Source organism: Phascolarctos cinereus, unplaced genomic scaffold, assembly GCF_003287225.1.
Source record: "Phascolarctos cinereus isolate Bilbo 61053 unplaced genomic scaffold, phaCin_HiC Scaffold_726;HRSCAF=1367, whole genome shotgun sequence".
Taxonomy (NCBI): domain Eukaryota; kingdom Metazoa; phylum Chordata; class Mammalia; order Diprotodontia; family Phascolarctidae; genus Phascolarctos; species Phascolarctos cinereus.
Genome location: NW_027556098.1, coordinates 54,102,901 through 54,118,249, shown reverse-complemented (window position 1 = coordinate 54,118,249; position 15,349 = coordinate 54,102,901). Strand labels below are relative to the sequence as shown.

Below are 15,349 nucleotides of genomic sequence, written 5' to 3'. Positions count from 1 at the left end.
ATGCCATTCCTGAATCTCTGACTCCTAGTTAGAGGAGGTGTGATTTCTTAGACAGTGCTAACTTTAACAATTGCCGAACCCAAGTGTTTAGGGGTCCATCCTTCTAGCCTGAGAAAGGGTATTCCTAGGCAGTTAAATCTTGAGATCTAGCATTTTAGCTAAGGGAATTCGCTGAATAGCAAATCTGAGAAAAAGATGGGCCCCATGCCTGCCATGCCCAAGACCTCATTGGCACGGAGGAGCAAAAAATCTTGGCTTAGTTTTGCTGTTGCTGTTATTCAGATAGTGCAAAAGGAGATTCACTGGAATAGTGGGGTATTTCTCTATTGGCAACCCCAAGATCAGTTCCTTCTGAGTGAAGTCCAAAACATGGGGTGGGATTAGTATAAAAGTCTCTAGGACACTGGAAAAGAAAAGGAGAAGAGGGAAATTTGTGCCTGTTGTTAATGGATATTATGCATTCCTTTATTTTTTCAATACAGTTATCCCTTCTACATCGTGGAGGAGTTAGAGACGTGCCATCTCCCCCCAGTAGAAAATGTATAAAATTTTTTGGCCTTCCCTTTGAAACAGAGAAGTCTGAATTATTTTGATATTAAAAGATAAACTGTGTTGATAATATACAATACTATGCATATATTTTATGCACTTCTGAGTTTCTAATCTTTTTCTGTGTCGTCAGCTGGCCTTCACATATTGTCTATGGCTTCCTCAAAACTGTCTCCTTTAACCCCAGCTTCTGGGATGAGAATCCACTCTTTGAAAAAAACTGCTGGGAAAACTGGAAATGAGTATGGCAGAAACTAGGCATAGACCCAAATCGCACACCATATACCAAAATAAAGTCAAAATGGGTTCGTGACTTAGATATAAAGGCTGATAGCATAAGTAAACTGGGAGAACAAGGAATAGTTTACCTATCAGATCTATGGAGAACAGAAGAATTCATGACCAAACAGGAGATAGAGAACATTATGAAAAGCAAAATGGATAATTTTGATTCCATTAAATTGAAAAGTTTTTGCACAAACAAAGCCAATACAACTAAGATTAGAAGGAAGGTAGAAAATTGGGAAAGATTTTTTATAACCAGTCTCTCTGATAAAGGCCTCATTTCTAAAATATATAGAGGATTAAGACAAATTTATAAGAACACAAGCCATTCCCCAATTGATAAATGGTCAAAGGATATGAACAGACAGTTCTCAGATGAAGAAATTAAAGCCATCTATAGTCATATGAAAAAATGCTCTAAATCATTATTGATTAGAGAAATGCAAATCAAAACAACTCTGAGGTACCACATCACACCTATCAGATTGGCCAACATGACAAAACAGGAAAATGATAAATGTTGGGGAAGATGTGGGAAAATTGGAACACTAATGCATTGTTGGTGAGTTGTGAAATGATCCAACCATTTTGGAGAACAATTTGGAACTATGCCAAAGGGCTACAAAATGTGCATACCCTTTGATCCAGCAATAGCACTCCTAGGGCTATATCCCAAAGAGATCAAACAAATGGGAAAAGGACCCACGTACAAAAATATTCATAACAGCTCTTTTTGTGGTGGCAAAGAATTGGAAATTGAGAGGATGCCCATCAATTGGGGAATGGCTGAGCAAGTTGTGGTATATGAATGTAATGGAATACTACTGTGCTATAAGAAATGATGAACAGGCTGACTTCAGAAAAACCTGTAAAGACTTATATATGGTCTGATGCTGAGTGAAGTGAGCAGAACCAAGAGGACTTTGTACACAATAACAGCCACGTTATGCGATAACTGATGTTGTTAAACTGAACCCTTCTCAGCAATGCAAGGATCTAAGACATCTCCAGAGGCCTCAGGATGGAAAATGCTGTCCACATCCAAAGAAAGAACTAAGGAAGTCGAATTGCTATCACTTATTTTTACCTTTTGTTGAGTTTTGTTTCATCTCTCTGATGGTTCCTCCTATTGGTTTTAATTTTTACTTACAACTTCAGTAATGTGAAAATATGTTTAATAGGAATGTAAATGTAAAGCCTATATCAGATTGTACACCATCTTAGGGAGGGTGGGGGGGAGGAAGGGGGAGAAAAATTTTCAACTCAAAAGCATATGGAAGTGATTGTTGATAAATCAAAATAAATTAATAAAATTTAAAAAAATTAAAAAAACCCTGTCTCCTTTACCCTGCTTTACTCTACCCCTTTCCTCAACCTAAAAACCCCATCCATATTTCCTTGATGAGATGTGCTGTTTTCGGGCCACTAATGAAGTTACTGAGGAGATAGTTTTACTTGGGTTGAGATTGGACATTGTTCCTTCTCCTAGGCTGGACCTGGCTGGGTCTCTTGCTTTGGTGTAGAGATTATCTTCAATTTATAATCTTGTTTGTACATAGTTGTTTACATGTTATATGCCCCATTAGACTATAGCCTCCTTGAAAGCAGAGACTGTTTTTTGCCTTTCTTTGTATCTATACCTTGTAGCACAGTGCTGGGCACATAGTAAGTAAATAATTAATATAAAGATTCTTCATCTGTAAATTAGAGATTATAAAACTTGAACTACCTAACTCATAAGGTTTTTGTGAGGAAGGCATCCTCTCCACTTTAAAGCACCCTGTAAACATGAGCAATATTTTTATACTTGTTATTTTGTGTAAAACAGGAGAGGAACAGATAGCTATTGTGCTCCATAATTACTATCTGAACATTCTACTTGGAAATTGTGTCCACTGTGTGTTACTGTCTACTGGAAACTTTGTGTTTGCAATAGTTTATCGTTGTGATGAACATTCTACTTGGAAATTGTGTCCACTGTGTGTTACTGTCTACTGGAAACTTTGTGTTTGCAATAGTTTATCGTTGTGATGAACATTCTACTTGGAAATTGTGTCCACTGTGTGTTACTGTCTACTGGAAACTTTGTGTTTGCAATAGTTTATCATTGTGATGAACATTCTACTTGGAAATTGTGTCCACTGTGTGTTACTGTCTACTGGAAACTTTGTGTTTGCAATAGTTTATCATTGTGACTTTATATACAAGAATAATAACTGTAATATTTACAAAGCCAAACAGTAATGATTAGTGTAGTGAAAAGAGCCCTGAAATTGGAGTTAGGTAACAAGTTCAAATCCCAGCTTTGTTACTTACCATCTGTGTGATATTGAGCAAGTCAGTTCAGAGTCATAGAATTTTGTAGCTTGAAGAGGGCTCAGGAGTGATGAGATACAGCCCAACCCCAAAAAAGAATCCATTCTATAACATGTGTGACAAGTGGCTATCCAACCTTTCTTTGAATGCCAGACAAAGCAATTCTCTCTACTTGGGGATAGTTCTAATTTTTAGGAAGATTTTCTTTACGTTAAGCCTAAATTTGCCTCTCTGCAGCTTCCAGCTATCCATTGCTTCTAATTCTGGGGCCAAGAAAATATAATACCTCATCTACATGACAGCCCTCCAAATGCCAAAGACATCTGTCAAGTCTGAATCTTCTTTTCTAGATGCTAAATATCTCCATTTCCTGGAACTAATCCTTCATATAGCTTGCACTTGAGACCCATCTCTATTCTGTTTGTTCTATTCTAGATGCATTTCAGCTTATCCTTTGTAAATTATGGTGCCCCAAACAAAGATCTGACCGGTATTGCTGCTTTATCCCCAGAAGCCATAGCTCTCTTCATGCAGCTGAAGACCACATTAACTTCTTTGCTGGGCCTCAGTTCTTTAAGTGACTAGATCTTTAAGGTTTCTTCTAGTGTTAACATGCAATAATTCTTTGGTTTCCTTTTAAAAGGACCCACTCCATTTATCACACCGAGTAGGTTGGTACTTAGAACTTGGTACTAAGGGGGCCAAGGCTAATAATTCAGTTGCCGTGGGCTAGTTACCTTGACTCTGTTCTGGCTATAGTCTACAGCATAAATTATCTGTCAGACTGCAGGTCTGGCTCTCTATCCACTGCACCACCAAGCTACCCATTGGTTTGCTGAAGAATCAGCCATATATCTGACAGCTCTGCAGACAGATACTTTCTGGTAGGTCAGTACAGACAGAAGGAGCCCAGTCAGTTGAGAGAGATTCATCCCTGGCAATCAAAAGAGCCAACAGTCCTCTTGAGAGGATATTATTGTTGCCTCTTGGTGAGGATCAGGCTTTTCCCTTCCCCCACCCCCAACCAGTACTATCTTTCAGAGGAACAATTTACCCCAAACAGGGTCCATTGCAGAAAGTAGGCTCAGGGAGCCCAGCTAAGTGACTAACTCAGCAGACACTGTGCCTGGGAGCGGGGGTGGGGGAGCAGCCTGAGAACAGCATGAGAAAGAAAGGATGTCAGGGTCTTGCAGTAGGGGAACAAATTGCTTGACCCCATGTATTTTTAAGGATGTGTCTCTATACCACTATATTCATACATGGGTGTTCTCATGTATGTATTTGTGGCAGAATATACTCCAGGTTTTTGGGAGACATGTTTTATACTATTGTGTTTGCTCCATGATTTCAGTAAACATTTTTGTTTAGAGCTAATTGTGTCAACTGGCTGACTGTTGAAGGTAGACAAATCAGTGGGGGCCTGTGATCCAGAGTTTCAGGAGTTCAGATTAACAGAATACTCTGAACCTGGACTTCCCTCAGGAGATCCAACCTGTGAATGTGAGTTGGAAGAGTATGTGAGAGAGGATATTGCATTACTATGTAACCTTGACTGAGTTACTTTCTTTAAGCCTTAAGTTTTCTCCTTTGGAAAGGGGATGGTCCAAGTCAGTGATTCTCAAAGTGTGGTTCAGAGACCCGTGAGGGTCCTTTCATAGTCCATGAGGTTAAAACTATTTTCATAATGATAGTGAGATGTTTTAATTTCTAATACAATAAAACCAAGGGTGTGCTAATAAGTGCTTAACAACCAGCTCTTTTAAAAAAAATTGCATAGCATATTTGTAAGTTTAATGTGCATTACTGACATTTTCTCCATCATTTTCTTAAATCTAGAGTCTAGACAATCAATTAAACAATAAATCAACTCCTGAATGTAGCATTTGTGGATTTCCAAGGTATAAATGGTCACAAAGAAAATTTAAAAATTATTTTGAAATAATTCTTAGGAGTATAAAGGGACCAAAATCTTTGAGACTCATTGGAACTAGGTGATCTCTAACATCAAATCAAGAGCTAAAAATCTGTGATTCTGAGTTCAAAGAGTATAAGTCAGGAAAATTTGACCATTAGGTCTCTAAGGAGTGAAGACATATACACACATATGTAATATATGTTTGAATATGTATACTTTGTGTTCAGTTGTTTCTGACTCTTTGTGACCCCATTTGGGGTTTTCTTGGCAAAGGGTGTTCAGGGAGGATTAGAACCTCTAGCGTGAGGGCTTGCCAACCCCTTTTCAGGGCTGTTCATCCACCTTTGGTGTCCAACCAGTCACTCTGTTCTCACCTGTGGCCCCAAGAAGCTATACCATGCTCAGCGGCTACACCCTGGTAAAACCATCTTGATAAATGGGCTAAGCTAGGTTGAAGGCAACAGATAGGCCCCAAGCATGTGAAGACATCCCCCTGGGCAGATGAGGACAATTTTTTTCCAACAGCCATGAAGGTGGCTAAAGCAGGCACAGTGGAGCACTTAGAGCTTGGTCAGACATTGAAGATGCCAAGGTCATCCACTGCATCCTGGGCCATTGCCAATTATTCTGACTTTTGTCCTGCCACTGTACTTATGACTCTGGAAGAGAGAGTGAGGCTGACAACTTTGTGTAGCTCTGCTTCACTTAAATCTGATTCATATGCAAGTCATCATCCTGTGATGTCATTGATTCTCTTTGAAAATGGACAAACAACAACATAAATATGTACATATACATAAAAATAAAAACACATGAATGTGTATATATCAATGTGCGTATATATACATAACTATATGTACATATAGTTTTATGCACATACATAAATTATATACACACATATACTAATAAACTCAATGGATTGGCCATCCAAATACATGCCATAATCTGGATGATGACTGGTTTTCACTCATTTAGTTTCTTTCTGTATCAATTGCTAGGTTAATCTTTTGATTAATCATGGATGTCTTGGAGGGAGCCTTGTAATATTCTGGGATTTGATGTATTCAACACAGTAGCATCTCCAAAGAGAGCACATGAAAGACCCCACAATCAATAAGGCGGCACTCTTCCATTTAGCCCTCACAGAATAAATCCTCTATAATAGTGATATACACCTTTGGCAAGCATTTATCTCTGTATCATCGAGTAATATTAACATATGGATGAGGATAGCTGTTTAGGCTGTGTTTTCCTGATGCCTTTTGTAACAAACAAGCATTAGCAGTGTGGGACCTTGTATTCTCTTAACCTATAAGTCAGTTATGTGACCAGAGTGATGTGGTCTGCTGTAGAGCTGTATGTGAAAGCTTATCTCTTTCCTTCATATATGCATATATTTTTTTTAAATCAAGAGTTCCTTTAATACATATGTAGATCATTCACATAAAAATTGTTAAAATATATGAAAGTGGGCAATTATAGATTGCCATTTTGGATATTAATGTTGTATGTGATTTTTTTTCCTGGTTATTTTTGGTATCTTCTCCTCCCTGAGCTATTTTAGAAAATAATTCCTCAGTTCTTTAAAATTTATGTCCTTTTCCTGCACTGATTTCTTCAGCATATATGTAAGTTTGGTCTGGCTATTCTTGAATTTATCTCAAGTGCCATTTCTACATGTAGTACATTAAGAACTAAAATATTAGAATCCAATTATGGTTACTCTGTTGTTGGTGATTAAAATAGATCATTAAGAAATGTGGTACAATTTGTTCCATTTTATGGCTATAATTGGTCATCTTGTGATTTTCATCTTTGTATGCTCTTGAGATGATGTGGCTCATTTGGGTTTCATGGCAAGATTTTTGTAGACTTATTTTCCCTTCCATTGCTTTTTTACAATGTTTGAAGTGATATTGCTCATAATTTTCTACCATCTTACTTGGCAGTGTTTTGCAAATGAACTTGTAGTATAAATTGACTTTGCTTTTGGTTCCGCATTTCTGTCTGAATGGCAAAGATACAATAAATGGTAGTTTCTGAAATATTTTACCCTACTTGTCATTGTAAATCTTTTATTGTAATTATTTTATTTGTTAAACTTTTGCAGAAAATGATGACAGTTAAGATTAGTATCTATGTCTTCCTTTATCCATTTCCCATTTCCCAACCATCAGTTTTAATAGGTTGAAGTTGCTAAGTTATTGCAGTTATTTATAGTGTCTTCTTATCTAATTTGATGTTGATTTTGACTTTTTCTCTATACTTTTTTAGTCTGTGATCTGACTGAACATGAGACAGCTGATTCTGATATTGCACATCTATAACTAGTAATTTTCTGCCTATTGAGATATAGTCAGCTTAATTTTCTTTGGTGAGTTGTTTGGAGCTTGTCTTATCCAATACCTTCATACTCTGTTTTCCTCTGTCTCTTTGTCTCTACCTGTCTTTCTCTGAATCTCTCTCTGTCTTTCTTTCTTTGTGTGTGTATGTGTGTGTGACATACTCACAGAGACAGGAAGAGAGACACAGAGAAAGAGAACCTTGTAAGCACTTAACGCTGTGAGGTACTACACTACAGATACACACAAGATAATCCCTGTGCTCAAGGAGCTTACATTCTTGGGGGGAGAGAACCACACATAAAGGGGAGCTGAAAAGCAAAAGGGGCAAGGTGGTTGTCAAGGGGGAGCAGGAGGAAAAGACACTTGGGGAGTTGAGTTGTGAGTACAGTGGAGCAGCATGGCAGGCCCCTCCTGATGCAGTAGTCCTGGTAGGCAGTCACAAATCAGGAGTCTGGCCTCTGAGTAGAGCTTTCTCTACGGAGACAACGTACCACAGATTTCCAACTTTTTTTTTTTAACTCCTAAACCGTGGTACATAGTCAAACATTCTACAAGCATTTATTAAGCACAGGGTGTCAGGCACTGTGCTTAGGTGCTGGGGATACAAATATAATAAATGAAAAAAATCCCTTCTCAAAAGTTTACATTCTAACACATACAAATACAATTAACCTACTTACTAGTCCTGAGAGCAAGTGATACAGGATGAAGGGGGAAGGAAGAAGATACCCTCTTCTATTTTTCTTTGTATGGGGCCAGTCCTGGGCAAAATGTTTAAGTGGGCAAAGTTTGCCTTGGTCATCTTCCTATCTCCCTCTGAGCCTCTCTTCTCTCTCAATGCCCTTCCTCTAAAGTGGTCCCTGACTTCAAGGAGTCTCCACTTTGGCTCTTTATCCAGTCCTGCCCTAATCTCCAAAGTGCATCATGTTCCACCATTACTTACCTCTCTTGCACCATGACCCATCTCTTCCCTCTTTAAAGTTGTTTTTAGCTAGGTATTAGAATGAAAGCAATCTGATTGAATACACTATTCACAGTAATATGTGATTGGTGCATTTCTCCTTTACCTCCCAGCATTTTTAAAAGAGGAATTTGTAAATCCGAATTTGTTTCCAATTGGTGGAAATGCAGGCTGTTAGAAATTGTAGAGTTGAAGTATATTCTGGTAGTCCCTTTCTTGGTTCAACTCCCTAAGCCCTTCCTGTTTTTCATAGCTTCTTTTCTTTCTCCTTTTCTAGACCTGTAGTCTAAAAGCTTTATTTTTTTCTAAATGGCGTCTGTGGCAGTACATCATGGCACTATGGAAAGAGCATGAGTTCTGGACCCAAAGGCACTTAAGAGACAGCTAGGTAGTACAGTAGATAGAACTTGGAGTTAGGAGGTCAGTCACAAGTTCAAATCCAGCTTCATACACTTATTAGTGTCTTATTATTTATTTATTTATATTCTTAGTCACTTATTTGAGGCCTTGGGCAAATGACTTAATCTCCATCTGCCTCTGTTTTCTCAGCAATAAAATGAAAATAAGTAATGCCTACTTCCCAGGGTTGTTTTGAGCATCAAATGAGGCCTGGGTCCAAACTCCCCTTCTGACACTGCCAATATGACTTTGGACAAGTTATTTAACCTCTCTAGATTTCATTTTCCTCGTCTATAAAATGAAGAGTTTGGACTAGATGGCCTGTGAAGTAATTTTCAGCTGTAGGTCTATGGTCTCATGATTCCCTAGAAACCTGATGGTTGGAGGGAATGTGGGTGGCTCAGCAGGGAAAGAAGGGGTTAGTTTTAAGTGGGCATTTATAAGGTCAGACATCCCTTAATGATATACATTGCACAGACTAACCATATTTTGTTAATATAGCCATTGAAACTGATCACAATATAATATCAGTAAATGAATGTAACAATATATCTTTTGTTGCTTGGGTTGGAAAACATTTTGAAGTAAGAGAGGTAAGGGAAGTTGTTTGTGATACTGGCAACATTTTCAATGCTGTATGATTTCAAAGAAGATTCTCCATTGAAAAGAGCTGTATCCAGGAATGAAACATATAAAAATGTTTGCCTGTCTGTGGGCCATTTAGGCTTATCTTCCTTAAAATCGCTGCCACCACTGCTGTGTATCAGTAAGCTTTGCTCTGGGAACTGATCCTTGACCTCTGTGTTGATTCGAAGTCTCTTCAGTCCCCAGATAACCAGGTATTCTGTTGGGAGGGTAGTAGTGCTACATAGGGAAAGCTTCAGGTCCCTAACCAATGTAAAGTTCAGTAGGAAGCCCAGTGCAGTGGTGTCTGTGAACCAGATAGTCAGATCACTGTCATAGCTGGCTTGCTCTATTGTATAGGGCAAAACAGTTTTACAAGTGCACATCAGATTAGCCAAACTGTAATCACAATCCCGTATATCAGCAGAGCAGCTGCAGTTTCGAATGGTGTTTTCCTTGGTGAAAATCAGTGTATTGTTCTTTTGACCTCTTACAAAGCTGCAGTATGCAAAGAAGCCAAAGAAGCTAATTAGAAGGAGGTGTTGACCAAAGGGCAGAGCCATCTTTTTCACACATAAGACAGTGACACTCATTTGTTGGGTTGTCTTTCATTCGATGAATCAAACCAATGCCAACCACCTGGGAGAAAACAAAGAACCTTGTCACTACAAATTCCTCTTAAGAAAATAATTTGAGAAAAATGAAGCATCTATATTGCAATTCTGGCCTTCAGTTTCTGGTTCTATCGAGGGCACAAAATACTGAAAATATCAAACCACAGGCAAAGGGCTTTTCCCAGAAACATACACAGGATTACAACCACTTTATTGTGCCTTCCAAAAGCCCAGGACACCACCCACTGATAGCAGCTGTCATTGCAATAAATGTGCCAATGAAGGAGAGAGAATGCCAGAGCTGAAGCCTGCCATGTAACTGCTGAGAGAAGCTTTTATAATCTGTAGGGAAAATGAGTGATTTGCCGCTATTTGAGTAACACATCTTTCAGGCATCCAACTATTAATGTTTAGTAACTATTTGACCCATCAAACATGGCCTACTTTCTTCCCCCTTTGCCCTCCTAAAACAGGATTTTACAAAATTTACAACACAGCTTTTTGTTGAATTCATCTTTTCCCCCACATTCTCCCCATTGTTAAATATTAGACAACATACCACAAATACCAATTAAATGTTTAGTTAATGGTAAACTTCAACTTGATTCACCCGTATTTTTCTTCTAGCTGGGCTCCATTTTTTTACCCCCTTGTGTTATCTAATGATCTAGTTCATCCATGTACTTGGTGCTTTCCCAAGGTGACTAAAGATTGAAAGTGATAGGTTGAATTAATAGCTTACATTTGTTACTATGTATAAACAAACAATGACAAAGCTAATTAAAGGATAATTAAATCATAATTACTTTTACCCATATCATTCCTGTCTCAGAATAATATCATGCATTGATTGGTTTTTATATCTATGTGTACACATAGCGTATACATGACACACAATACCTATATATCTACTGGGCAATAAATAGTATTATGTTGTTCAGTCATTTCAGTTGTGTCAGATTCTTCATGACCCTATTTGGGATTTTCTTGGCAAAGATATTGGAGTAGTTTGCCATTTCCTTCTCTAGTTCATTTTACAGATAAGGAAACTGAGGTAAACAGAGTTAAGCGACTTGCCCAGGATCACACAGCTAGTAAGTGTGTGAGGCCAGATTTGAATTCAGGAAGATGACTTCCTGACTTCAGGTCTGCAGCTCTATCCACTGCACCACCTACCTACCCAAGTAGCATTAAGCACTATACAAAATGGAATTATTGTGGGAAATTACAAACCTTTCTCTTCCTGGTTTGTGGGGAGGAGTGCAGAATGAGGGGAAGACCAGTGTCTGGCTCCTTATTCCTCTTCCTAGATGTTTTGGGAAACAGCTCTGCATTTTAATAAACACACCCAGTTGCTCCACGGGAAATATAGGGAACATAAAGATGTTTGGAGAGAAACTATAGTGCTGTCTCCAAAATTTTAGACCCAATGGAAAGTACAGATGTGAGTACTACTCAGGCATTGGGGGAGAGAGAATGCAAACTGTAATTAGCTGCTATGAGCCAACAGGGGATCAGAGAAAGATACCAACTTGTAAGGTACATGAGAAAATGATTCCTTTAACTCTTAGGATACTTATTCAAGAGGTTTTGGGCTGTGAGAACCAATGTGAAAAAAAGGCTTTAAAAAATGGAAGGATTCTTGAGTGGAGACACATTTTGGCTTATAAACACCTTGGGACAAGACAGAGAGTCTGGAATTTTCTTCCCTACCTATTTTGGACAGCTGGTCCTCTGGAAATGGGAACAAGTGCCATATGCTAGAGACTGAAGAAAACCAGGGAAAGAGATAGTAGGAAAAACTTAAGGGCAGCAGAAAATAGACAAAGGGGTCTGCAAATGAATGACCATAACCTGCTGAGAGATGGGAATTGTAGGGCAAGATGCTACAGAGGAAAATGAAAAGGAGCAGTGAGTGATAGAAGAAGTAACTAAAGGTAAGAGCTGATACAAAACAGCAATGAAGTTAGACATGCAGGGGACCTGAGGCAGGGAGAATGAGCACAAAGGATCATTGTCAGATGCCCCCTTCTGGAGCCCCACCCATGGCTGTATTATAAATAAATGAAACTCTAGGTCTTGGGGACAGGATTGCTTTCTGGTGGGGATTATTTTCTGTGGGTTCTGATTCAGGTTGTGCTTGCTTTCCTTGTTTTCCTTGATTTGTAAATGCATCTTCTCATGATTTGAGTTGGTGACATGTATCCTGGAGGTGTATGTCAGATATTGAAGCTCCCAGATTATTTGGGTGGGGGCAGTGAGCCAGGTAGTGAGAGGTTTCTAAAGCCTAGCCTTGCCCTTCCTATCAGGAGGGAGCCTGTCACACAAAGATTACATAACAAATAGGAAAACAGTCATAAACAAAGTAATCTTGTATGGTTTGGAACAATATTAACAGCAAATTTGGCAAATGATATTTACACATGTTCCATAGTCTCTCCAAGGTACTTATTTTCCACACTGTCATGATTGTCCCAGAGGTAAGCTCCCCTGATGCTTCTTTGTGGAATAGTTCCTTCAAGGGAGCAAGCTGATGGAGTCTGTACATATTTCACACCCCTATTACATTTATTTAAGGATGGAGATATTTGTGATTGATCGAAAAGTTGGCCACTGGGTGATGATGTCATGATTTCATGAAGACCTCTTAAGTAGAAAACAAACTAATATCCTACCCCTTCATTTTATAAATGATGATAGAAAGGGGAGAAAAGATACTAAGTTTCTTAGACAATCTACAAACACTAATTTTCCTGATGGTACTCTTAGTAAGTGTCCAACCACTGAGTTGATATGTTCCTGGATAAACTGAACCACATCCAAATTTTTATTTACATTATTCCTGCTGACTGAAGAGAGGGGCTTCAAAGGAGAAAGATGAATATAGGAAGTGATCAACGAGGTAAGAAGATGCTGTCTGAAAATAAGATTTGAGTTTCTGTACAATGATTTAAGGTAAGTCACTTAACCTCTCAACCTCAGTTTCTTCCCCTATAAAATGAGGATAATAATACTGTAACACTTTCCTCACAGGGCAAGTAGGATAGTGTCTAGAAAGTGCTTTAAAAACCTTGAACTCCTATATAAATATGTATTGTTGTGGTTATTATTGTTGTTATCACCTCATTCTCATATTTTTCAATTGGTTTCAGATAGAAGTGGTCCTAGGACAAATAACTATCCTATTGTTCTTATATATTTAATATTCTACAATACTGTTGCACAGGCAGACAAAATAACTTTTTTTTTCATAGTTAAATAAAAACATTAGTATGTAAATTTATTCTCTATAGGCTCACTGAAGACATTATCACTGTAACTCCACTAGGAGATAGGGCAACAAAGATGAATACACCTCATTCTGTTTCTACATTATTTTGGTCTCCTCTGCTATGGCTCTACATTTTGACAACTTTTTGTTTCATGTAGTTTGGAGTTGTTAACCCCCAATGCAATAAATTCCAGTGGTTCCTTATCACCTTCAGAATCAAATGTAAAATTATCTGTTGGATTTTTAAAGCTCTTCATAACCTGGCCCCTTCCTACCTTCCCAGTCTTCTTGTACCTGCTACCCACCAAGTAATCTGTGATCCACTGATATTGGCCTCCTCGACGTTCCTCTCACAAGACACTCCATCTCCAAACTTCAGCACATTTTCACTGGCTGTCCCCCATGCCTGGTATTATTTCCCTCCTCATCTCCCTCTACTGGCTTCCTTCAAGTGTGAACTAAAATCTCACCTTCTGCAAGGAGCCTTTCCTGATTTTTCTTAAGAGGTAGGGTCTTCAATGTGGGATTACCTGAAATTTACCCTCTATATATCTTGTGTGATAAGAGAATTTTGGGCTTAATTTTCTTACCACCATTTACTTAAGATGAGGTTGTATAACTAGAGCCAGCAGAATCAAGCTGAGATGTGAAATTATAGCTCCAGTGTTAATGTTTAGTTTGCAAATTCCTGCTATAACCCTGGTGTTTACTGACTAGTTTATTATTTTACCTGAAGTAGATCTTCCCTTTCTGCTATCCGTTCTTTGCGTAAATCATTATCTTCTCTTCTGTCTGTGCACATCCTTCCAATATAACTAAAATCTATATAAAGCTACTGAAGCTGCTGCTTAGGGCCCACTGCTTTTTTGTATACAGTGAATCTATGTTCTGAGCATATAATAAACCAGTTTTTCCAGCTATCTGTGTGTTGATAGATATGACTGACAGCAGTGCCTATCAATGAATCCTTGAACAATTTTTTTATATAACTTGTATATTGTCTCCCCATTAGACTACGAGTTCCCTGAGAGCAGGGATTGTTTTCGTATCCCCAACACTGAGCCTGGCACCTAGGAGGCACTTAATAAATGCTTTTTTATGACTTAAGATTATGAGGATTTGGTCTGGAGGAATCTACTAAAATGTTGTTCTTAAGTTTTGTGGATCAGTGTTATTTCTGAGTAGTTCTCAGCAAAAATTTTGACTAGTACAGTTTATTGGTTGAGTGTATATATGTATGTGTGTATATTTGTGTATACACACATGCATAATTTTTTGAGGCAACTATTTTTATGAAGACCATGAAAGTGGTGTTGATGTCTTGTTTCCCTGCCTTTCATTCATAATTTATGTTATCATATAAGATATTTGTCATTATTTTGTTGTTTATAAAAGTGCTGACAACCTGGAAGGAACAGGTTTCCTGTCCAAGTTTCCATCGTTATGAAAAAAGGATAAATCCAATGTTGTACCAAAAGCAGTTCCCTAATTAATCAATAAACATTTATCAGATGACTACTGTATGCCAGGCACTGTACTAAGGAATACAAAGAGAAGCAAAAGATGGTCCCTGCCCTCAAGGTCTTACAATCTAACAATCTAATAAAAATGCCTAGGGCTAAGAGATGGAGTGCCTTGCTCATGGAATAGTCCAGAGACCAGTGTCACTGGATTGAAGAATTATGTGTTGGGGAGTAAGCTGTAAGAAGACTGGAAAGGTAGAAAAGGGATAGGTTATGAAGGGCTTTGAATGTCAAACAGCATTTTGTATTTGATCCTAGAGTCAATAGGGAGCCACTGGAGTTAACTGAGTGGTGGTGATAGTGATATGATCTATGTAGTTAAGGCCTGTGCCTTAAGAAAATCACTACTAGTTGAATGGAGGATGATCGAAGTGGGGAGAGACTTGAGGCAGGAAGACCCTTGTGTCTTCCACATGGAAAGACTCCATCTCAAGTGATCTGGGCATTTCTCAGACCCCTATTATGCTATGTATCAGTGAGATTTGGTAGGCTATGACTAATGAAATGAGTAGCCTATGGCTTTGAAGGGGCATACCTTATTTAAAAG

At 38.4% G+C, this 15,349-nt stretch overlaps 1 protein-coding gene across 2 annotated transcripts in view; it reads right to left on the bottom strand.

Moving 5' to 3' along the window:
• Positions 1–7,110: 7,110 nt before the first annotated feature.
• The window catches only part of EPCIP (exosomal polycystin 1 interacting protein), a 36,568-nt gene continuing 28,329 nt past the window's right edge, over positions 7,111–15,349 (bottom strand). For both annotated transcript variants that reach the window (XM_020996052.2, XM_020996053.2), the window contains exon 2: positions 7,111–10,033. In XM_020996052.2, coding sequence (XP_020851711.1) covers positions 9,298–9,987 — 690 coding nt within the window. In that variant the 5' untranslated portion in view covers positions 9,988–10,033 and the 3' untranslated portion in view covers positions 7,111–9,297. The remainder of the gene's footprint in view (positions 10,034–15,349) is intronic.